Source organism: Oryctolagus cuniculus, chromosome X (assembly GCF_051225735.1).
Source record: "Oryctolagus cuniculus isolate XC-2025 breed Fujian yellow rabbit chromosome X, ASM5122573v1, whole genome shotgun sequence".
Classification (NCBI taxonomy): Eukaryota; Metazoa; Chordata; class Mammalia; order Lagomorpha; family Leporidae; genus Oryctolagus; species Oryctolagus cuniculus.
The window spans coordinates 26784787-26810022 of NC_142888.1; the positions used below are offsets into that span (position 1 = coordinate 26784787).

Here is a 25236-nt window from a genome sequence, read left to right on the forward strand (position 1 = left end):
CGGAGAACGCCAATGTGTGTTATTCAGGATGAAGCTCCAGGTGCCCCCAGTGGTGACTTAACTGACAGCATCCTGTGTTTCCATTTGCTTTCCCGTGGGTGGTGGTGGTGATGGGGGAGGGGGCGGGACCCACACTAAGGATAAGGGCATTTCCTGTTGCAGCTTCTGGTCCAAGTTTCCCAGGGTCTTTGTGGGGGAGTTTGCCTCGGCTGCCTCTCCTTGAATGAGCTGGGCTGCTTTCCTTTGTTTCATTCAGAGTCAGGCTAAACACGCCCGAGCCTTCGCCCCTGCACAGTGGCCCAGTTTCCGTGTGACGTGCATGTGCGTGTGAAGCGAGGGTGTGCGGTGACAACGGCTGCTTTGGGATACTGGGTCCCCGCTGGTTGCCCCAAACCAGTGTAGCAGAAATTACCAAGAGATATGAGGGCTTTCCTTGCCTCTGTTAACAAAGCTTTTCCTTCCTTCCTTCCTTTCTTCCTTCCTTCCTTCCTTCCTTCCTTCCCTCCTTTCTCTCTTTCTCTCTTTCTCTCTTTCTTTCCTTCTCTTCCTTCCTTCCTTTTATATATATATTTGTTTATTTGAGAGGTAGACTTACAGACAGAGAGATGGAGAGAGAGGTTTTCTATCCACTGGTTCACTCCCCAAATGGTCGCAGTGGCCGGAGCTGTGCCAATCCGAAGCCAGGAGTCAGGAGCTTCTTCCAGGTCTCCCATGTGCGTGCAGGGGCCTGAAGACCTGGGCCATCTTCTACTGCTGTCTCAGGCCATAGCAGAGAGCAGGATCAGAAGTGGAGCAGCCAGGACTCAAACCAGTGCCCACATAGGATGCCGGTGCTGCAGGCAGAAGCTTAGCCCACTACGTCACAGGCCGGCCCCCCTTCTCCTATCTTGATCTTTGGTTACCAGGGATGTTTGCTTGGGGACATATCAGTCAGTCGCAACCCTCCTCCCCTTGCTTTCCTTCTTCCTGGGGCAAGGTGTTGACGATGAGGCCCATTGGGAGTCAGAGGAACGGGCAGGCCCAGGGGACATGGGCCCTTTCCTTTCTCCCTTGAGCGGCTCTGATCACTCCCTACTTCCACTTGGCAGAAATGGTTGATCTCGCAGGTAGAGGTCTGCCCCAGTGAGATCCTTGGGCTGGAGCTCCAGGTGCGCTGGGGTGGAGGAGACCAAAGGCAAGGTTGAGCCCGCAGGCTGCAGACAAGGGTCGTAGGTTACAGCCAGGCTGCCTCTCCCAGCCGTGACTCAGCCTCCAGGCTTCTACCGGGGGAGCGGCGGGTACGAGAAAGCCTCCAACACTGGTGGAGACAAAGAAGAGTGCTGGCCACCTCTCCCTTTTCAGGGTGAGCCCTCCCTGGGGACAGGGGCTTCATCGGGGGGCTTCCTCTGCCTGTCTCCCCATCCCAGCCCCTGGATTGTTTCCTTCCTAGCAGAGGTTAATTCGGCCGCATTGTGGCTCTTGAGACCCAAATGGGAGAAAATGAACACCCACGCACCCACCGCGAGGGCGCTGTCGCCTCTGATGTGTAGATTCCCACCCAGAGCCCTTGTTCTAGGAAGGCAGCTCCAGGCTGCCTTCCACCAGCGCTGGTGCACCGTGTTCGGCGTGGCCAGAACTTGGTAATTTGCCTTGGGTACCTGGAAGCGCTGTCTCACCCTGCACCCAGGCCTGATAGATCTGCTGGGGTGGGGAGAATGAGGGGCACCTGAACTGCTGGCCAGAAGAACCACAGACATAGGCCCTCCTGCTGCTCTCCACCTGGGTCGGACTCCGGAAACCAGGGCTTGCCAAATGTTAAAGGCTTAGAGATTTCCCCACCCCCATCAGCCCAACCCGTCTTATTAAAAATGCGCATGCTCATACCAGAGGGTGCTGGCGCTCTGCATTGCCAACCAGCACCCAGGTGCTACTGCTGGTCCACTGGCCGCAGTCTGAGCGGCTAGGGTCTAAACTCAGTGCTGGTGGGTTTGCGAAAGCTCAGCCCAGCTGTGAACGTAGCCGCCCCGGGGAACTTTGGCCATGGCCGCAGCAGCCACAAGCGCCAAGCCAGGCCTCTAGTTGATTGGCATGGGGGAGAGCCACCTGCATGGTGTGTGCTTTGAGGTCATCTGCCATCAGCCACCCCGCAGCAAGGAGGTCGGCAGCCTACATTTCTGGAAAACATCATGAATTTAAGCTGCCCTGAACCTTCTCCAGCTCTCTAAGTTACATAACGCGTCCTTGCTGAGAATGCTGTTTGGGTGGCAGGAAGCCAATTTCTGGCTGCCTATTGCTGGCGGCTGGGGCTGGGGTCAGGGAAGGGGACAGGGAGGGTCTGGGGGAGGGTTTAAAGAGGGAAAGGGCCAGGCAGATGGAGAGGGCAGGAGGACCAGGGTGGCCGAGGCCTGGGGATAAAGCCGATTGGTGTGTAAGCAAAATCTGTCACTGGCTTTGGTGATTCGAAAGGCAGACACATTTTTTTCATCCCTGTTAAGCCTCATCTGATACAGGGGATTTTCCTGCCATTAAATCTGGAGTAAGAAAAATAAGCGCTCGAACCTGCACGAGCGACTATTCCTCTTGCTCCCTGTACCCTGCCCCCAGCTCCCCTCCACACACCTTTCCTTCCCTGTTGGACCACTTGTAGTCTCTGTGGCTGCCTGACTTGGGAGATGGATGGCCTGAGACAACCGAGACAGGACCAGGCGGCCTCCCCGGAGGGTAAGCAATGCTGCGGGGCTGTTGAGGAGCGCTCTCGCCAGAGGCTTCCTCTCCCCTCTCCTGCCCTTGGCTGGCTCCCTGGCTGTCGGTGATGCCATCTGAGTTGCTGTCGACTTGGTGGGGAGAGCCTCCGGTGGGCTGTTGTTACTTACTGGCTCCTCCGAACCCCTCAGCCAGCATCACTGGGGACGACAGGATGTGAAGAGACGAGAAGGAAGGCAGGAGCATGAGGACGAAGTGTGCAGGTGTGGGCGGGTTCTCAGGGGCACCAGGTGACCTGTGCTTTGTTGTCTCAGGTACAGATGCCACAGCCGGGTGGCTCTAAGCCAGCAAGGCGCGTGACAGGCAGAGGGATGCTGGTCCTGCTTCTGCATGGTGAGTTCTGTTGCTAGTGGGTGCAGGGCTTGGGAAGACGCGTGGAAGCCACGGGCTTCTACCCACAAAGCCTGCTTCTGTGACTTTCAGTGAGCAGAGAACCAGAGAAAGGAGCAGGTGGAGGGATTATTCTTGTTTGTTGTTGAAAAACAAGACTCCCAAACCCATGATATGATTGGTGATTTTCTTATTCAAATTTCAAATAGGAATTGATTGGTGTGATAACCCCAAACCACATTATTTTAAGTTCATTTGGTTAAAAAAAGAAACAAAAAATCCCTTAAAGAGATCATCTTTTTAAAGGGAAAAGGAAAAGTGAAAAATAAGTTGAGATTGTGGAATCATGGATGTTTAAAATAAAATTTTTAAAAGATTTATTTGTTTATTTGAGACGGGGGCAGGGGTGTCTTCCATCTGCCAGTTCACTCCTCCAAATGGCTGCAATGGCCAGAGTTGGGCTGATCTGAAGCCAGGAGCCAGGTGCTTCCTCCAGGTCTCCTATGTGGGTGCAGGGAACCAAGCACTTGGGTCATCCTCTGTTGTTTCCTATCCAAGTACAAACCAGGCCTGACCTTGCTTAGCTTACGAGATCAGGCGTGTTCAGGGTGGGCCAGGCTGAAGCCAGAAGCCAGAAGCTTCTTCCAGGTCTCTGATGTGGGTGCCAGGGCCCAAGGACTTGGGTCATCCTCTACTGCTTTCCCAGGCCATTAGCAGGGAGCTGGATCAGAAGTGGAGCAGCTGGGACTTGAGCCGGCGCCTACATGGGATGCCAGTGCCGCAGGTGGAGGCTTAACCTACTATGCCACAGTGCTGGTCCCTAAAATTCTTTTCAAAGTTTTTTTTTAATCCTTTTGTTATATGCATTTAATTTTTTAAAAGATTGTATTTATTTATTTGAGAGGCAGAGTTACAGAGAAAGAGAGAGAGAGAGAGAGAAAGGTCTTCCATCTGCTGGTTCACTCCCCAGATGGCCGGTACAGCCAAAGCTGCGCTGATCCTAAACCAGGAGCCAGGAGCTTCTTCCGGGTCTCCCACGTGGGTGCAGGGACTCAAGCACTTGGGCCATCTTCCACTGCTTTCCCAGGCATATTAACAAGGAGCTGGATCAGAAGTGGAACATCCGGGACTTGAACCGGCGCCCATATGGGATGCTGGCATTGCAGGCGGAGGCTTAGCCTACTGTGCCACAGTGCCGGCCCTAACATGCATTTTAATATACCAGGGAAACTCACTGCAACATATTCTCCCCAGCTCCGGCTGCTCAAATCTACCTGAGATAGCCCAAAGAAACATCCTTGTTGCTTTTTTTTTTTCCCCACTAAACAATTCTATGCAAAGAATATTTTTCTGACGCTGGGTGAGTTTAATTATTTGAGGTTGTGATGACCTCTGTATGCGTTGCTGGTAGAGAAATTTTGCCAGCTCATTCTCAAATAGCACTAATAGAATCTTCTGCTTCTCTTTATTGCATCTTTTTTAAAAAAATAGAACTTGCTCAGTTCAACCAATCAGCCACCAGGTATATGCTGTGTGCCTTTACTACTCTCCAGGGATGTTATGAGGATTATAACTGTGTGGTCTTTGTCCTTGAGAAACTTACATTCTTTTATGGCAGGTGTAATAAATAGATGAGGAAAAAATTGGAACAAGGCATAAGGAACACTGTGATAAGTAGGACGCGACTTCCTAGCTCAAGGATCCACTAAAAGGACAGAGGTTGACATTTAGATAATTACCAGCAGCCAACTTCTTGCCATTTCTCCTACCTAGAGAGGATGTGAAGCTTGATTGACTCATTGGGACAGAATGTTTGCTTCCTAGACTCATTATTTGAAACCCGCACCAAAAGCTCTACCGTTCTTCACGGCATGCAGACAGTGCTCAGAGCCGGCACGCTGCAAAAGCAGGAGCTGTCCCTGCTACAGGAACCTGAAATACAGCCAGCCTTTTGTGACAAGCCCCAGAGCACAGCGGTGACATCATTCGCTAACAATAGCTGCATTTAAAATTAATGAACATCTCCACAGCCCCTGGTGCTTTCATTTCAAACACACTCTAACAGGGCAGAGAATAATTCTCTGAGAGTCACAAGGAATACGGACAACTTGCTCCTGAGTAGCGGGCATGGCTGGGTGCTCTACCTCCTTAACTAAATGAGCCTCACAAAACAAGGCTGTGGGGGAGTCAGAAGTGGCTCACAGCTGGAGAAACTGGGGGCAAGATCAAAACAGCAGTTCTCCCGCTCCGGACACAGGCACACACAGACGCGCTGGTCTCCCAGAAGTGCTTCTCCCTTCTTAGTGCAGATTCCTCCACCTTAATCATTTACCTTGCTTTACAGGCCCTCACATCTGGCTTGCTCTACAGAGTGAGTCTTTTTTTTTTTTCTTTAAGATTTATTTATTTGAAAGGCAGAGTTACGGAGAGGCAGAGAGAGAGAGAGAGAGAGAGAGAGATGTCTTCTGTCCTCTGGTTCACTCTCCAGATGGCCACAACAGCTGGAGCTTGGCCAATCCAAAGCCAGGTGCCTGGAGCTTCCTCTGGGTCTCCCGTGTGGGTGCAGGGCCCCAAGGACTTGAGCCATCTTCTACTGCTTTTCCAGGCCATAGCAGAGAGCTGGATTGGAAGTGGAGCAGCTGGGACTTGAACTGGCTCCCATATGGGATGCCGGCACTGCAGGTGGTGGCTTTACCCACCACGCCACAGCACCAGCCCCAGACTGTGATGTTTTTGAAAAAAATAATTTTATTTACTTTCATTTCATTTGAAAGGCAAAGAGACAGAGAGAGGAGACACACACACACACACACACACACAGATATCTTCCATCTGCTGGTTCACTCTCCCAGATGCCTGCAACAGCTGGGGCTAGGCCAGGCCAAAGCCAAGAGCCAGAAACTCCATCTGGGTCTCCCACTTGGGTGGCAGGGGCTCAAGCATTTGGTCATCTTCCACTGCCTTCCCCGGTGCCTTAGCAGGGAGCTGGATTGAAAGTCGAGCAGCCGGGACTCGAACCAGGCACTGCAATGTGGGACATGGGCACTCTGAGTGGCATCTTACCTGCTGTGCCAATGCCCACCTCTATGCTGTGGGTCTTTAAAGAGAATCTGGATTTGTGTTTTATTCACCTTGCTGTCTTAGAGTCTGAGGTATGAATTCTGTGTGTAGTTTTTTCATAATACACACATTTCCATTAACTTTTTGAACACCCATCTATCACCCATCTATGCACAGGCTTCAAAAATTTTTGCAAAAATTTAACAGACACATAAAGTTGTACATACTTATGGGGTCCTGTGTGATGTTTCGTTACATGTATCATTGTGTAATGTCCAATCAGGCAAACATATATTTTTCCTTTCAAGTATTTAACATTTCTTTATAGGGGGAACATCCCCAAATCCTATCATCTAGGGTTTTTTTTTTTTTTTTTGACAGGCAGAGTGGACAGTGAGAGAGACAGAGAGACAGCGAGAAAGGTCTTCCTTTGCCGTTGATTCACCCTCCAATGGCCGCCGTGGCCAGTGCGCTGCAGCTGGCACACCACGCTGATCCGAAGGCAGGAGCCAGGTGCTTCTCCTGGTCTCCCATGGGGTGCAGGGCCCAAGCACTTGGGCCATCCTCCACTGCACTCCCTGGCCACAGCAGAGAGCTGGCCTGGAAGAAGGGCAACCGGGACAGAATCCGGTGCCTGACAGGGACTAGAGCCCGGTGTGCTGGCGCTGCAAGGTGGAGGATTAGCCTACTGAGCCGCGGCGCCGGCCTCATCTAGTTTTTAAATAGTGAAATATACAGTAAATTGACATTCTCTGTCTCACAGAGACATTTTCTGTCTCTGCAATAGAACTCCAGAACTTCTTACTCCTAGCTACTTGTAACCTAGTACTGTCAATCCACATTCTCCAATCTCTCCCTCCCCAGCCTCTGGTACCCACAGTTGTATTTTTCTATATAACTGAGATCACCTCTTTCTCCCTCCCTCCCTCCCTTCCTCCTTTCCTTCCTTCCTTCCTTAACTCCACATAGGAGTGAGACCATGTGAAACTTGTCTTCCTGTGCTTGGCTTCTTTCACTTAATTTAATGACCCCAGTTCCATCCATATCATTGCAGATGGCAAGATTTCATCCTTTCTAATGGTTAAGTAGTGCCCCATGGTGTAATGTGCCACATTCTTTTTTCATCCATTCATTAGTGGGTGGACACTCAGGTTTCCATTTCTCAACTATTGTGAACAGTGCTGCAATAAACATGGGAGTGCAGATGCCTCTTTGACAGATGGATTTCATTTCCCTTGGGTACATACCAAGAAGTGGGATTGCTGGATCATATGGTAGTTCTATTTTAGGTTCTTGAGGAACATCCATGCTGTTTTCCATAATGGCTGTACTAATTTACATTCCCATAACAGTGTGCAAGGTTTCCTTTTTTTCCACATCCTTGCCAACACTTGTTATCTTGTCTTTTTGATAATAGTCAATGTTACTGGAGTGAGGTGATACCTCATTGTGGTTTTGATTTGTGACGTGGTGCATCCTTTTACCTATCTGTTGGCCACTTGTATGTCTTTCTTTGAGAAATGTCTGTTTAGATCTATTGCCCATTTTTAATTGGACTGCTTTTTTTTTTTCTTTGCTGTTGAGGATAGTTCTTTATCTATTCTAGATATTAACTCCTCGTCAGGGTTTAACTTGTTTAACTTGCAAATATTTTCTTTAGGTTGTCTCTTTGCTCTGTTGATTGCTTTGCTGTGCAAAAGCCCTTTAGCTCGATGAAATCCCATTGGCCTGTTTTTGCTTTTATTTCCTTTGTTTGTTGGGGGTCTCATCCAGAAATCCTTGCCCATTCCAAGGATTTCCCTATCTTTTCCTCTAATAGCCCAAAGTTTCAGGTCTCACATTTAGGTCTCTAATCCATTTTGCGCTGATTTTTGTCAATGGTGATAGATAAGCATCTAGTTTCATTCTTAAGCACCATTTGTTAAAAAGACTGCTTTTCCCCCCAATGCACGTTATTAACACCTTTGTTAAAGGTCAGTTGGCTGTAAATGCACGATTTTATTTTTAAAGTCTCTATTCTGTTCCATTTGCCTGTCATTGGTCTATGTATCTGTTTTTATGCCAAATACAGGCTGTTTTAAATGTTTGTCTAGTTATTTATTTTAATCAACTTGAAAGGTAGAGCAACACACACACACACACACACACACACAGATCTTCCATCTGTTAGTTCACTAACCAAATGCCTGCAATAGCCAGGGCTGGGCCAGGTTAAAACAAAGAGCTCAGAACTCCATCTGGGTTTCCTATATGGGTGGCAGGGGCCCAAGTGCTTGAGCCATCATCCTCTACCTTCCACGATGCATTAGCAGGAAGCTGGATCAGAAGCAGAGAAGCTGAGACTCAAACCAGCACTCTGATATGAGAGGTAGGCATCCCAAGCAGTGGCTTAACCCTGGCGCCCTCTATACTGTTTTAATTACTGTAGCTTTATAATATATCTCAAAGTCAGGTAGTATAATTCTCCCTATTTTGTTCTTTTCACTCAAGATTGCATTGGCTGGGGCCAGCATTGTGGCACAGTGTGTTAAAAGCCTTTGCTTGCAATACCAGCATTCTGTATTGGAGTGCTGGTTTGAGTCCTGAGTGCTCCACTTCCAATTCAGTTCCCTGCTAATGCACCTGGGAAAGCAAGAGGATGGCTCAAGTCCTTAGCCCCCTGCCACTCATGTGGAAGACCCAGATGGAGTTTCAGGCTCCTGGCTTTGGCCTAGCCCAGCCCTGGCTGTTGGGGCCATTTGGGGAGTGAACCAATGGACAGAAGCTCTCTCTCTGTGTCTCTTCCTCTCTCAATGTAACTCAAATAAATAATAATTTTTTTTAAAAAAGAAGTATTAGTGTTAATTCTTCTTTAAATGTTTGTTAAAATTCAACAGTGAAGCCATCTGGTCCTGGGCCTTTGTTTGTTGGGAGGGTTTTGTATCGCTCCCCGTCTTCGTGGAGGAACGACACAGGACCCTGCACTGTTCTTTTGTCTGCTCGGCCCTCCCCGGGTTTGCTGCTGGTTCTTCCCGGGTTGGCTACCATCCCTCCACCTCCGTGGAAGGGCGGTTCCCCCTAGCCACTTTCCCCACTTCCGCGGGGGAGCGGCACACCGCCGGCCAGCTCTCTCGGGGGCTGCACAGGTGTTCCTTCAGATAGATGTTCCTGGTGCATGTTGTCTCTCTCCTCCTTTATAGTCCTCTTCCACCAATCCCAACTCTGCTACCCACACGCCGAGTACGCTGCTCTCCTCCAATCAGGAGCAGGTCCTGCTGTTTATTGGTTGAACTGGAGGCAGCTGTGTAGAAGCTGTTTCCTCCCTTCTCAGCGCCATGTTGTGGGAGAGCAGATGCATAGAATAAGTCTTAATTCGAGTAACAGTCTAGTCCGAGTTGCTCCCAGTTGCTCCCCACAGTTTTGTTTGTTTGTTTATTTTTTGATGATTCAGTCTTGCTACTTGTTACTCATCTGTTTAGGCATTCCATTTCCTCATGACTCAACCTGGGCAAATTGTATTCATCCAAGAATTTTTCCACTTCTTCTCTAGTCTGGTCAAGAATTTATCCAATTTCTTTTCAAAGAACCTGTTCTTCATTTCATTGATTTTTGGGGGTATGTTTTTAGACTGTGTGTCATTTATTTGTGCTCCAAATTTTATTCTTTCTTTCTACTAATTTTGAATATGTTTTTAAATAAAGATTTATTTATTTGAGAGGCAGAGATACAGACAGAGGAGAGAGAGAGAGAGAGAGAGAGAGAGAGAGAGAGAGAGGTCTTCTGTCCACTGGTTCACTCCCCAGATGGCCACAATGGCCAGAGTGGGGCCAATCTGAAGCCAGGAGCCAGGAGCCTCTTCTGGGTCTCTCACGTGGGTGCAGGAGCCCAAGGACTTGGGCCGTCTTCTACCGCTTTCCCAGGCCATAGCAGAGAGCTGGATCAGAAGAGGAGCAGCCGGGACTTGAACCAGCGCCCATATGGGATTCCAACACTGTAGGTAGAGGTTTAGCCCACTGTGCCACGGTGCTGGCCCTGTGAATATGTTTTTTTCTTATTTTTCTAGTTCCTTGTGATACAGCAATAAATTGTTTATTTACGACTCTTTTTTTTTTTTTTTCTGCAGGCATTGATTGCTATAAACTTCCCTCACAGTACTGCATTTTCTGTATCTCATAGGTTTTGGTATGCTGTGTTCCCATTTTCACTCATTCAAGAAAAATTTTAATTTCCTCCTTGATTTCTTCCTTTATCCAGGAAGTAAGTTCAGGAGTAAGTTGTTTAATTTTCATGTATTTGTATAGTTTACAACCTTTTTCTTGTTGATTTCTCATTTTATTGCACTGTGAACAGAAAAGATATTTGATATGATTTCTATTGTTTTAAATTTGTTGAAACTTTTTTTGGTGACCCACCATATGATCTGACCTAGAAAATGTTCCCTGTGCTTTTGAGAAGAATGTGCATTCTGCAGCTGTGGGATGGAAAGTTTTGTAGGTGTCTATTATGTCCAGTTACTCTAGGGTGCAATTTAACTCTGCTGTTTCTTTGTTGATTTTCTGTCTGGATGATCTGTCCATTTCTGAAAGTGGGCAGGTAATGTCTCCTACATTGTATTGAAGTCTACCTCTCCCTTTAGATCTATTACTGTTTGCTTTATGCACTTGGGTGCTCTGATATTGATTGCATATCTATTTACAAGTGTTATTTCCTCTTGCTGGATTGAACTCTATCATTGTATAATGACATTCCTGGTTTCTTTTTACTGCTTTTGATTTTTTTTTTTTTTTTTGGACAGGCAGAGTTAGAGAGAGAGAGAGAGAGAGAGGTCTTCCTTTTCCGTTGGTTCACCCCCCAAATGGCCAGTACAGCCGGCGTGCTGCACCGATCTGAAACCAGGAGCCAGGTGCTTCCTCCTGGTCTCCCATGTGGGTGCAGGGGCCCAAGCACCTGGGCCATCCTCCACTGCCTTCCTGGGCCACAGCAGAGAGCTGGACTGGAAGAGAAGAAACCGGGAGAGAATCCAGTGCCTCAACGGGACTAGAACCCCAGATACCGGCACTGCAGGCGGAGGATTAGCCTAGTGAGCTGCGGCGCCAGCCTACTGCTTTTGATTTAAAATCTATTTTATCTGATAGAAGTATGGCTATTCCTGCTCTCTTTTGGGTGCCATTTGCATGGAACATCTGGTTCCATCCTTTTACTCTCAGTCTACGTGTGTCCTTGGAGGTGAAATGAGTTTCTTTTAGTAGCATGCAGCTGAGTGGTGTTTTTTTAGTCCATTCTGTCTCTCTGTGTATTTTGATTGGAGAATTTAGTCCATTGACATTTCAGGCAATTATTAATGGGTAAGATCTTTTTCCTGCACGTTGATACTTGTTTTAGACTTTTATTATAGTTCCTTTCTTTTTTGGCCCTAAATTATAATCTTCACTTGTGGTTAAGTGATTTTCTCTAGTGGTGTACTTTGATTCCTTGCCTATTATGTTTGGTAAGTCTATGTATAGGCTTTGCCTTGTGGTTACCTTGAGGCTTTCAAAAAATGTCTTTTGGCTATAACAAGCTACGTGAAATGATAGCAACTTAACTTTGATTATAAAAATAGAAAAAGAGACAAAAAAAAAACCTAATAAATAAGTCTACAAGTGTGCTCTGTCCCTCCCCACATTTTGAATTTCTGATGTTACATTTGCCCTCTTCCCATATTGCCTGTCCCTTTAACATGTTCGCGTAGTAATTATAATTTATTTTAGTCTTCACGGTGAAGACATAAGTGTTTTATACATCAGGCTTATAATGTCAGAACCTGGAGTTTTCTACCTCCTGATAGTTCTTGTTACTTGTTAGAGTCTTTTTCTTTCAGTTTGAAGCACTCCCTTTAGTATTTCTTATAACAGAAGTTTGGTGGTGAAAAATTCTTTCTGCTTCCGTTTGGGAATGTCTCTCTCTCCCTTATATCTGAAGGACAGCTTTGCTGGATTCCTTATTCTTGGCTGGCATTATTTTTACTCCAGGACCATAAAAGTTTCATCTTAGGGGCTTGCACTAAATATCAGATTAACCCTCTGCCTGCCATGCCAGCATCCCATATGGGCTCAAGTTTGTGTCCTGATTGCTCCACTTTTGATCCAGCTCCCTGCTAATGGCCTGAGAAAACAGTAGAAGATGGTCCGAGGGCTTGGGCCCCTGCCACCGAGGTGGGAGACCTGGAAGAAGCTCTTGGCTCCTAGCTTCAAAGCGGCCCATCGCCGGCCATTGTGGCCATTTGAGGAGTGAACCAGCAGATGGAAGATCTATGTTTCTCCCCCCACATCTCTCTGTAATTCTTTCACATAAATAAATCTTTTTTTTTTTTAAAGATCTGATTTTACTCCCTCCTAGACAATAAGGTTTCTGTTCAGAAGTCTACAGTCAGGTACACTGGAACCCTCTCATTTCTAATTTGTGTCTTTTTTTTCTTGCAGCTTTGAGAATCCCCTTATATTTAACCTTAGAGATCTTGATTATAATGCATCTTGGGGTTGATTGGTTTGCAATGAATCTGACTGGTGGCCTCTTTTTTTTTCCTTAAAGATTTATTGTTTATTTGAGAAGAGAGTGACACACAGAGAGGGGGAAAGACCGAGAGAGAAAGACATCTTCCATCTATCTCCTGGTTCACTCCTCAAATGGCCACAACAGTCAGGGCTGGGTCAGGCCAGAGCCAGGAGCCTGGAACTCCATCCTGGTCTGCCACAGATGCGGTGGGGGCCCTAGTGGTTGGGTCTCTGCTGCCTCCCAGGAGCATCAGCAGGGAGATGGAATGGAAGTGCAGCAGACAGGACTCGGACCAGCACTCTGATGTGGGCTGCTGGAGTAAGAGCTGGGGGCAGGGGCAGGTGGGCTCCGCTGGACTGAGTTTTTCCAAGTGGGCCTGGCACTAAAACGCAGTTCACTCTCATTCCCTTCCATACCCTACTCCTTGGAGCTGGAAAAGCATTGACCCAGGCAACCTTTTCCTTCTTGCTCTCTTCAATGCGATTTGCCTTATAAGAAGACGAGGCACTGGACTCTCTCCCTTGGCTTCTATAGCTCTTTTTTTTTTTTTTTTTTTTTTTTAAGATTGATTTATTTACTTGAAAGTCAGAGTTACACAGAGAAGGAGAGGTAGACAGAAAGAGAGGTCTTCCATCTGCTGGTTCACTCCCCAATTGGCCACAACGGCTGGAGCTGCACCGATCCGAAGCCAGGAGCTAGGAGCTCCCCCCGGGTCTCCTATGCGGATGCAGGGGCTCAAGGACTTGGGCCACCTTCCACTGCTTTCCCAGGCCTTAGCAGAGAGCTGGATCGGAAGTGGAGCAGCCAGGACTCGAACCGGCGCCCACATGGGATGCCGGCACTGAAGGCGGTGGCTTTACCCAATACGCCACAGCTCCGGCCCCTTCTATAGCTCTCGTGCAGCTGACTCGGTGTGTGGAGAGCTGTTCACACTGGTGTTTCTGCAGGGAAGGGGTCGCCGGAGCCTCTTACTCAGCCGCAAACTTTATTGCATTTTCCACAATCTATATGAAGTACCTTCATAGTAGGTGCTTAATAAGGGTGAAGCCACCCAGAGTAGAACTTCTAGTCAATCGGATACCCCCAGTCATACGAAGTATTAGCTCTCCTATGACAGTTTCCTTATGATGGTAAGGTTCCCATTTAAACAGGAAAGTAAAATCACAATGAGATGTCACTTGCACACTCACTAGAATAAAATGTAATGCTTTTTTTATGCAAAAGGCAGAGCAACAGAGAGAGAAAGAGAGAGAGAGAGAGAGCACGCTCCCATTTGTTGGTTTGCTCCCCAAATGCAACAGCTGGACTGTGCCAGGCCAAAGCCAGGAGCTGGGAACTCAATCTGGGTCTCCCACAAGGGTGGCAGGGAACCAACTACTTGAGCCATCACCTGTGCCTCCCAGGGTCTATATTATCAGGAAGCTGGAGCTGGGAACAGAGCCAGGACTGGAATCTGATATGGGATGCGAGCATCTCAACTAACAGCTTAAGTGCTACCCCAAACACCTGCCCCCGGAATGGCTGCAATTTCAGACTGACAAACACCACGTGTTCCCGAGGATGTGGAGCAACTGGCGTGCCCACGTGTTGCTGGTGAGAATATAACATGGTGCGAACACTTTGGGAAACTGTTTGGCAGTTTCTTAGAAAGTTAAACATATCCTTGTCATATGACCGAGCGATCCCACTCCTGGATAAATGAGAAATGCAAACACATGTCCATAACAAGCTTCGCACGCAGCTCTTTATATCAGCTTTTGTCACCATATGCTACCAATCGAAATGTCCATCAACAGAGGACTGAATAACAAATCGAAGTACTTCCATATAAGAGAATACTGCTCAGCAGTAAAAAGCAACGGTCAGCTCAGATGAATCTCACAGACATAATGTTGAGTGCAGAAACCATGTGATTCCATTTATATGAAGTTCTAGAACAAGCAGAACTAATGTATGGTTTAGAAAGCAGCTCAGTGGTTGCCTGGAGCTGGGGTGGGGAGAGGGAGAGGACTGAGGCTAAGGGGGCATGTGGCACGTCTGGCAGTACGTGTGTGAGATTCATTGACGTCACTGTATGGATCGGTAGCTCTTTCCTTTCGATTGCCACCCGCTGGCTACTTTGATTGCTGGCTGGCTCCTTTGTAAAGCAAACAGGGTTATCTAGCTCACGGTTCCAGAGGTTCAAGAATGACTGCCTAGCTCTGGTGAGGGACTCGGGGGAGGCTGTGCAGGAGGGAAAGTTCACCATGGAGAGACAGGAAGCAAGGAGGCTTCAGGGGGGATGTTATAACAACCTGTTCTTGTGGGATGTTAGGAGAGAAAGCTACATTAATCCCTTTCAAGTGCCCCCCCCCCCCCCCGTGATCTAATGACCTCCTAAAGATTCCACACCTGTCGACACTGTCACACAGGGGACCAAGCTGCCAGCACATGAACCTTCCTTTGGGGGGCAGCACTCACAGCATATGCAAACCAACCATAGCAGAGTGGTAATCCACACCAAGGCCCTCTCTGGGGCCTCGTCTTCTACTGCTCCCGGGGCAGATCTCTACCCTTAAATTGCAGAATTCTCCATCCCCCATGCCTCACTTTAGCCAACAAAGCTACAGCTGGAGTCCATGATCCTTTCTTTTCTGTCACCAAAGCTGCTTGCGTGATGTGAGAAGCCAGTTCTGGGGTCATGTGAGGCCGCGGGCTCTGACACAGCTTCCCCACTGTGTTTCTGTTTCCCTCAGCCAGTTCTGTTTTGAAAAATCCAGCACTGGGTCTTGGCCTGAGAAACCACTGGGGGTTGGGGGTAACATTTGCCAGGAGTGGGAGGCGAGCGATTTCAAAAGCCAAAGTGGCTGAATAGATTTTGCTGAAACCAGAAAAGTGACCATATTTTCCCATGCTATTTTGGTTTCACGAGGCACAAGCTCTTTGAAAACAATGAGCATAAAGAAACATTCCAAAGTCAGTCTGTGGTTGGAAACTCCATGAGCAACCATTTTGTGAGCAAACCTCCAGGGGGAAAAACACATATTCCCAGAGCTGAGGGCCGACCCGGGAGAGAGGCCGCTCAGCCACTCTGCATGAGGACAGCTTACGTGGGGCGCCCGGGCCTGGCCAGAACTGCCTCCCTGTGGGGCCTGGGAGTTGACCAGTGCCCCCATTCAGGACACACAACAGGGACCTGTTTCTTGTGTCTGTTCAGATTCAGGGACACCTTGTAACATCTTTTTTAAATTGAGGTAAAATTCCCAGGAGATGAAATTAATCATTTTAAAGGGTAGAACTCAGTGGCATTTAGTGCATTGACCATGACCATCACCCCTAGTCCTAGGACATTTTCATTCCCCCATGCCTATTTTTTTTTTTTTTTTTGGACAGGCAGAGTGGACAGTGAGAGAGAGAGAGACAGAGAGAAAGGTCTTCCTTTGCTTTTGGTTCACCCTGCAATGGCCACCGCAGCCAGCGTACCGCGCTGACCCGATGGCAGGAGCCAGGTGCTTCTCCTGGTCTCCCATGGGGTGCAGGGCCCAAGGACCTGGGCCATCCTCCACTGCCTTCCCGGGCCACAGCAGAGAGCTGGCCTGGAAGAGGAGCAACCGGGACAGAATCCGGTGCCCCGACTGGGACTAGAACCCGGTGTGCCGGTGCCGCAAGACGGAGGATTAGCCTAGTGAGCCGCGGCCTCGGCCCCCCCATGCCTATTAAAGTCATGCCCCATTATCCCCCTCCCCAGCCCTTGGCAACCACGAATCCACTTTCTGTCCATAAGGATCTGCCTGTTCTGGACATTTTCTATTAGCACAGTCACAGCACAATATGCGGTCTTCTGTGATTGGCTTATGTCACTCAGCATAATGCTTTTGAGGTTCATCCCCGTTGTACCATGTGTCAGCTCCTTATTCCTTTTAAAGGCTGGGTAATATTCCACTGTATGAATAAAGCACATTTGTTTACCACTCCTGGGTTGATGGAAATGTGTGGTTCCCACCTTTTTGGCTTTTGTGAATAGTGCTGTTCATTGGGGTACAACTGTTCGTTAGAACAGCTACTTTGAATTCCCTCGGGTATAATGGAATTGCTAGGTCACACTGTAACTCCGTGCGACACCTTGTAACACTCTATCCCACCCAGGTGAATCTCATCTTGATACACTTGGCTCACTTAGACCTCCAGATTTGGACTTTGGCTGCATATTGGAATCACCGTGGAGCTCTAACAACACCAATGCTTGGCCCCACCCCTGAAGATTCTGATGGCATTAGTTTGGTGTGTGGCCTGGGCACGATGAGTTTTAAAAGCTGCTCGCGGGGCAGGTGTTTGCTCAGCAGTTACGACACTGCTGGGTCATCTGTATCCCATATCAGAGTACCTGGTTTGAGTCCTGGCTCTGCTAATGATCCACCTTCCTGCTAATGTGTATCCTGGGAGGCAGCAGGGATGGCTCAAGTACTTGGGTCCCTGCCACCCACATTGGAGACCTGGACTGAGTTCCTGGCCTCTGGTTTGGCCCAGCTGTGGCTGTTGCAGGCATCTGGTGGGTGAACCAGCACCTAGGATCTCTCTCTTTCGAATAAAAATGAAAGTAATAGTAAAAAAAAAAAAAACTCCTGAGGCGATTCTCTTGTAAAAAAAAAAAAGACCGTGTATTTGAAAGGCAGAGTGATATAGGGAGAAGGTGAGAGAGAAAGAAAGCGAGCGAGTGCTCTTCCATCTGTTGGTTCATTCCCTAAATGGCCATAATGGGTGGGGGTGGTCCAGGCTGAAGTCAGGGCCCTGGAACTCCCTCTGGGTCTCCCATGTGGGTGGTAGGGACCCAAGTCCTTGGGCCATCTTCTGCTGCTTTCCTAGGCACACTCACAGGGAGCTGGGTCGGAAGTGGAGCAGCCGGGACTTGATCCAGCACTCCCATATGGGATGCCAGTGACACAAGTGGCGGCTTAACCCACTGCACCACAGTACCAGCTCCCTCAGACGATTCTAGTAGGCAGCCCTGGCAGCGAACTGTCCTGGATTTTTCTTTGCAGTCCACCTGTAGTCAAAACTTCAATATTCTGACAGCTGATGGCTTGCTTTCCACTCTGGGGGTAAGTTTCTATAAGAGACTCGAAGGAGTTGTCCCTTGCTGAAATTTAATCCTGTAACAAGAGTGGCTCATGCAGCCTCGGCCCAGCGCTTTCCCAGCTGTCTCCAGCACTACAATGCATCTCTTCCTTGTCACTGGAGAAGAGGAAACAGGCTGAGATGGAAAACAAAAACAAAAACAAAAACAGCAGGGATGAGAGCATCCTTCGAGTTTCTAAGAGAACAAGGGCAAGAGGGCACACCCTCAGAGTAAGTGTTTTAAGATGGAATGTTCTGGAAATCCCCACAGCGGCCAGTCCTGAGCCCGGCCACGGGGCTCTGTTTCCGCCTTTCCCTCCCTCATTCCTCAGAGTGGGAATAAAAGCACTGCAGCTTTTTCCGAGCTCCAGATGGGAGCCTTCCCCCAAAACACTGGCGTGAGAAGAGAGATTGCTAAGAAACTGCCAAATGAGCTTGACCTTCTCACAAACTGTAGTCTTTCTTTTAATTGTGTAAATGTTGTTCTGGCCGAGGTATTCCCATGGGACTCAGCTTTGGCCGGCCATGGTTTGCTTTTGGAATGCACACTGCTGACGCCGGGAGAGGCCACTTTTCACTTGGATCTGAAAAAGTCAGGGATGTCTGAATGTCAACGATTTTCATTTTTTTTCTTATTAATTTGAAAGGGAAAGGGGGAGGGGAGGGGGAGGAGAGGGGAGGGGGAGGGGGAGGGAGAGGGATCCCAGGCTTGCTGATTGGGGGGCCATACTGCCCAGAGCAATCCCTAAACCAGGAATGGGCAGCTCCAGCATAGACCCTGTGGCTGCCGCCTCTGGTGGCCACCGCTGACAGCTCACAGGAACCATGTTGGGGGCTGGGTACCAGAAATTCCACCACATAAACTGCAAAGCCAGGTGCCTTTGTCACCATTCCAGCCAGAAAAATGATTTTTGCTTGGTGCCTACTTATTTTTTTAAAAGATTTTATTTATTTATTTATTTACTTATTTATTGAGAGGTAGAGTTACAGACAGTGAGAGGGAGAGACAGAAAGGTCTTCCTTCTGTTGGTTCACCCCCCAAATGGCCACAATAGTCAGAGCTGCGCCGATCTGAAGCCAGGAGCCAGGAGCTTATTCCAAGTCTTCTAAGTGGGTAGAGGGGCCCAAGGACTTGGGCCATCTTCTACTGCTTTCCCAGGCCATAGCAGAGAGCTGGACTGGAAGTGGAGTGGCTGGGACTCGAACTGATGCCCATATGGGATGCTGGCACCACAGGAGGAGGATTAACCTACTGCGGCACAGTGCCGGCCCTAAGTGCCTACTTATTTTTAAAAATTAATTAATTTATGTATTTGAGAGGTAGAGAGGGAGAGAAGGAGACAGTTCCCTCATCTGCTGGTTCACTCCCCCAAATGCCTGCAGCAGCTGGGGTTGACCAAGTTGAAGCCAGGAGCCAAGAAATCAATCCGGGTCTCCCACATGGGTGGCAGGCCCCCAATTACTTGAGTCATGACCAGTGCCTCTCAAAGTCTGCATTGGCAGGAAGCTGGAGTCAGGAGCCAGAGCCAGCATCAAGCCTAGACCCTCTGATATTGGATGTGAGTGACCCAATCAGCCTATTTACCACTAGGCCAAACCCCTACCTTTGGTTCCTACTTCTGAATTCCAGTCTCACTGAGCCTGAGAAAGCTAGATCCCATTGTGTGGGCCCTAACTGCAAGAACAATTGGGAAAGAGAGTTTCTGCCTCTTGAGCAGGCAGGACTTACAATGCAGGGACTCCCCTAAATGTGTTTAAAAAGGGCTGGGTCAGCAGCAAAGGGGTCCCATAAACAAGATGCCAGCAGCTTCCCGCTCGGAGCTCCACCCCGGAGATTCTCGTGTCACCTCCGGTCCTCTCTGCCTGTGCCATGGGCTGAATGTCTCTGTCTACCTCCTCTTCAAAGTCAAATGTGGAAACCTACCTCCCAGGGTAATGGTATCAGGACGTAGGCCTGTGGGAGTGATGAGGTCATGAGGGAGGAGCCCTCATGAGTGGGCTTAATGCCCACAGCCCAGAGAGACCCCTTGCCCTTTCCATCATGTGAGGATGCTGAGAGAAGGTACTGTCTCTGAACCAAGAAACGGGCCCTTACCAGGTACCAGATTTGCTGCCACCTTGCTCCTGAACTTCCCCGCCTCCTGAACCATGTAGCTCTGCTGTCTACAAGCCACCCGGTCTCTGGTCATTTGTTGCAGCAGCCTGAATGAGCTAGGGCATCACAACAGCTTCCCCACCTTTCCCTTGGCTCCTGCTACTCCTTTTCTTTGGTCTGCGTGTGGCTTTGGTACAAAGCCCCAGCCTCAGCACTAGACAGGCTTGTGCTCACGTGCTCTCACTGACCAGTCGTTCAGGGCCTGTTCCATTTCCGTGGAGAAGGCATGAGTTCAATTAGTTCTGCTGAGGTCAAAGCGCTCACCCCTGGTGCAGACAGCTGTGGCTGGGAGGCCGCAGCAGAGACACACGCAGCTCTAAGGAGGGCGTTTTTTCCTTAGAGGCGGTGGCTAGTAACAGCTGCTGTTGAACCATGGAAAATGAAAGCCCGAGGAGCCCTCAAAGACCAGGATGTGAAGTACCTTCCGTTCGCAGTTGCAGAAACAGAAGCTCAGAAGGCCAGGCATGTAGGGCGGGAGACAGGCCGCCATAGTGGAGAGAGAGATGAAGGCTGGCATCATTTCACCAGGGGAGAATCCTCCTTACCTTGCAGGGCTGTTGCTTTCACTGGCATAATGTATGTAGAAAGCTTAGCCCTGAGCAAACCCTTATTAACATTTGTTACAGAGCAAAAGAAAGTCATGAAGTTTAATTCAAGTAGCGTTATACATGCTTGTACCCCTCAGATAATATATTTTACCATGGTTCCTATGTCCTATAGATATTTGCTGTCATTTGGGATTGAGTCCATTGTGTAGGGATTGAGCTTCTTTTTTATTTCCTAGGGATGACAACATGCAACTTTAATTTGTCATGATTTATCTGGAATCTTATACTGCAGAGTACAATTGAATTTATCTCCCTTCTCATCCTTTATGTTATTGTTGTCATACTTTTCATTTACATATGTCATAAACTCCATAACATCTTGTCATTTGTGCTTTAAACAGTCACTTGTCTGTTAAGCAATTAAGGTGAGAAAAGAGTAGTCTTTTCTGTCCAGTGACATGTTTTCCATTTCGCTTGCACTTCATTTTCTCCTGTAGGTCTGATTTTCCTCCAGAATACTTTTCCTTCTGGTGGAAGAATGTCTTCATTTTCGGTTGTGCAGAAGATCTGTGGGAGATGAATTTCCTCAGGTTATCTTTAGCTCGAAATGCCTGTTTTCCTTCATTTCTCTTCAGGCCTTTGCACTAGATATAGAATTCTAGCTTGCCAGAGTTTGCTGTGCTTTCTGCACTTAAGTATATCATTTTATTGTCTTGTGGGCTGTGCTATAACAAAATCACCATAGACTGCGTGCAGGGGCCCAAGCACTCGGGCCATCCTCCACTGCTTTCCCAGGCGCATGAGCAGGGAGCTGAATCAGAAGTGGAGCAGCTGGGCCTTGAACTGGTGCCAGCACCACAACCAGAGACTTAACCTACTATGCCACAGTGCCGGTCTCAAGTTTGTTTCTTTTCTTATAAAAATTGCAGGCACTCTGGTTGCTTCTTTGGGTTGCTCTCCAGGGCTCTTGTTTTTAATAAAATTTGTATTGATTGATTGAGTATTGATTTATTTGAGAAAGCAAGTTCATCTGCTGAATCGCACTCAAATGCCTGAAATGGCCGAGGCTGAAGTGAAGCTGGGAGCTGGGATTGCCATCTGGGTCTCCCATATCTGGGTCAGGAACCCAGGCACTTGAGTCATCACCTCTGATTTCCAGGGTCTGCACTGGCAGAAAGCTGGAATTGGGAGCTGGAGCTGGGGATCCAATCTAGGCCTCTAACCAATGTTTTAACTGCTGGACTGAATGTCTACCCCCGAACAAGATATTTTTTAAGCAGCAGGTGTTTAGCTTAGAAGTTAAGATGCTGGTTTGGGTGCCCGTCTCCTATACTGGAGCGTCTGGGTTTGACCCCTGGCTCTGGCTTCAGCTCCGTCCAGTCCCGGACACTGGGAACATTTGCGGAGCGAACCAGTGGATTCTGCCTCTCAAAACAGACAAATAAAAATTTAAAAAAAATTTGTTCCAAGTTTACAATAGGTGTCAGCAGGATATTAGGGAGATACAAGCTACTCTGCCAATACTGCAAGCAGAACTCACTCAAGGATGTTTTTAATAAAAAGTTTTTTTTTTGGTGCCCCACTTTTTCTAGCCCACCAAATATATGTATGAGAGGGGATTTTAAAAACTTCATGGAGAAATGGAATTAAAAGATAAGTTTATTTTGGTGCAAAAAATTTCTGAAACCTATATATAATTTTTTCATATATGCATTTTCCATGAACTTTTGGTAGACCCCCCTCATACACATTTAGTCTCCAAACTGGGTAAACCAATGCTGGAGTTTTGCTGTCTGCTCTGAGAATCTACTTAACTGATTTGTTTAAATTTTTACTTATTTATTTTCATTTTATTTGAAAGGCAGAGAGACAGAGACACAGCTGGAGAGAGATCTTCCATCCACCGGTTCACTCCCCTAAATGCCGGCAGCAGTCAGGGCTGGCCCAGGCTGCATCCAAGAGCCCAGAACTCCATCTAGGTGTCCCACATGCATGGCAGGGGCCTGAGTAGTTGAGCCAGCATCTGCAGTCTCTCAGGGTGCACATTAGCAGGAAGCTGGATCAGAAGTAGAGTAGCCTGGATTTGAACGAGGCGCTCCAGTGTGCGATGTGGGTATCCCAAGCAGCGACTTAATTGCTGCACGAAAGGCTCACCCCTTGACTTAATTTAAATTTCACTAAATAATCCAGTAGATTAACTATTGTTCCCAATGGCTATCAAGGTTTCAGACACTGAAAATAGGTCTTTAGCAGTGACAATGTCTTGAGTATTTCACTAAAATGGAAAGTAGGGGCTGGTGCTGTGGCATGGTAGGCTAAGCCTCCGCCTGTGGCACCAGCATCTGATATGGGCACCAGTTTGTGTCCCAGCTGTGCCACTTCTGATCCAGCTCTCTGCTATGGCCTGGGAAAGCAGTAGAAGATGGCCCAATGGCTTAGCCCCCTGCACCTGCGTGGGAGACCTGGAAGAAGCTCCTGGCTTCAGATCGGTTCAGCTCTGGCTGTTGCAGCCATTTGGGGAGTGAACCAGTGGATGGAAGACCTCTCTGTCTCTCCCTCTCTCTGTCTGTAACTCTATCTCTCAAATAAATCCATTTTAAAAATGTAAAATAAGCTTTAATTCAGCCTACTTTCTGAAATAATACTTTCACATGGTCCAATACTCAAAAGGTAAGAAGAGTATAAATAAATAAAATAAAAAAATAAGAAGTTTCCACTCATCCCTCTTGCATGCGTTTTTTAAGCACTGGCAGCTAACTTTTTGATCTCTCGCATTATACAAATTGGTTGCAGCCTGCCAGTTATAATCTCATGAGCTCCTTGACAACGAGATTTTTAAATAAATGACATCCTTTAGCAGGAATCCTCACAGGACTAAGGCATCGATTCCACTTAATTGTACCGACAGTGGGCCTCCGACAATGCTGGCCACTGAGGGGTAGAAACGTGAGTCCTGTGATTGAAGAGTATACTTTTCTTAATTAGAAAGGAGAAGAAAGTAGAATGAAGGGCTATTTGTAAGGAAATCAGATGCCTTCGACTTGACCCAGTTGGAAGAGTTGAGAAAAATGCTGGGCCTCTGTCCAGCTGAGGTCTGGAGTTCAGGTTCTATTCTCGGCCCTGTCTCCCCAAAGGAGCATCTCCCTAGCCTAGAAGTGACCCTGTTCACAGCCAAGCTCAGCACAGGGTCCAAGAAGCTTGGTACCTATCACACAGTTTGCGGGAGAGGGAAGAGCTAAGTCAGACCTCCTGACCATCCGAATGTTGCAGTAGCTACAGTTTTCAACTGAGCACTCAAAGCTCTGAGAGTTCTCCAGCCAAGTGCCAAAGGGCCGACTCCCTTCCCTAGCAGCTGGGAAAGCAAGAGCATTCGCAGCAGGTGGACTGAAAAGACACGGGAGCCGGACAAGCCTGCAGAAGCGGCGAGTGTCCTCTACAGGCCCTGGTGCTGGCTGCACTGACAGGCTGCCGCCCCGGCCTGCGGAGGCGAGCGCGCGAGACGTGGCCACGATGGCAGGGACTGAATGGTGGGCCAAGGGCATCTTCTGGGAGTTGGGGAGTGCTGATGAGGAAGATCAGGAATGATGAACCAGTGGCCATGTGTACATTTGGGTATGCTTTGTTCCCCCTGCAGGAATTTCACAAGGAACACACTCCATCTTGAAGCTACTCCTCACTAAAACATAAAAAGTGTGGACTTATCACGCTGTTTTTCCCACTGGTTCTCAAGACTGGGCTTGGGGCCTCTGGCATCCACTGGGCAGCAGGCCATGACATTCGGGTTTGCTGCCTGTGCTGAGCCTACCTGGGGTGGCCGGGGGTGGGGGGTGGGGCAGTCTTTACTGGATCCCCCATTCAAATGCTCAGAGCATAATTCACTTACAAGCACCTTTCTTTTATGGGATGATGTAAAAAAGTTTCCAGAGAGCAAAAACTAGTGAATGGAACTTAGCTGCCTGATGGCCACAATTTTTTTTTTTTTTTTTTTTTTGAGATGTGAAAGAAAGGCCATTGATAGTTTTGGCATGAGTGAGCATTAAAATAATTAATAGGCTTTTCCTTCATTCCCAACTCCCTGCTCCTTAATTCTCCCTTCTCCATATGGCTTAATTCACTCAATGGGAATTTTCAGGAATTGAATTCTTACAGTGAGAGGGACTATAATGGTTATAATAGAAATATAACACATGCCACAACTGTCTACATTTTCTTTTTTTTTTCTTTTTTTTAATTTTTGACAGGCAGAGTGGACAGTGAGAGAGAGACAGAGAGAAAGGTCTTCCTTTTACCATTGGTTCACCCTCCAATGGCCGCTGCGGCCGGCGCACCACGCTGATCCGAAGGCAGGAGCCAGGTGCTTCTCCTGGTCTCCCATGGGGTGCAGGGCCCAAGCACCTGGGCCATCCTCCACTGCACTCCCTGGCCACAGCAGAGGGCTGGCCTGGAAGAGGGGCAACCGGGACAGAATCCGGCGCCCCGACCGGGACTAGAACCCGGTGTGCCGGCGCCACAAGGTGGAGGATTAGCTATTGAGCCACGGCGCCGGCCTGTCTACATTTTCTAAGTAGGTACATTAAAGATGTAGGAACAGTTCACATTTATTTTAATATTTTACTTAACCCACTATATCTAAAATGTCATTTCAAGATGCAAACAATATAAAAATTATTGATATGGGGGTAGGCATTTGGCCCAGCAGTTAACACGCTGCTGGAGTGCCTGGGGTGAGTCCTGCCTCTGCTTCCGATCCAGCTTCTTGCTAACACACACCCTGAGAAGCAGCAGGTGATGGCT

At 48.1% G+C, this 25236-nt stretch overlaps 1 protein-coding gene across 1 annotated transcript in view; it reads left to right on the forward strand.

Moving 5' to 3' along the window:
- Positions 1-2363: 2363 nt before the first annotated feature.
- Positions 2364-25236, forward strand: part of NYX (nyctalopin) — a 28712-nt gene continuing 5839 nt past the window's right edge. The window contains exons 1-2 of the mRNA XM_051827029.3: positions 2364-2700; positions 2997-3075. Coding sequence (XP_051682989.2) covers positions 3003-3075 — 73 coding nt within the window. The 5' untranslated portion in view covers positions 2364-2700; positions 2997-3002. The remainder of the gene's footprint in view (positions 2701-2996; positions 3076-25236) is intronic.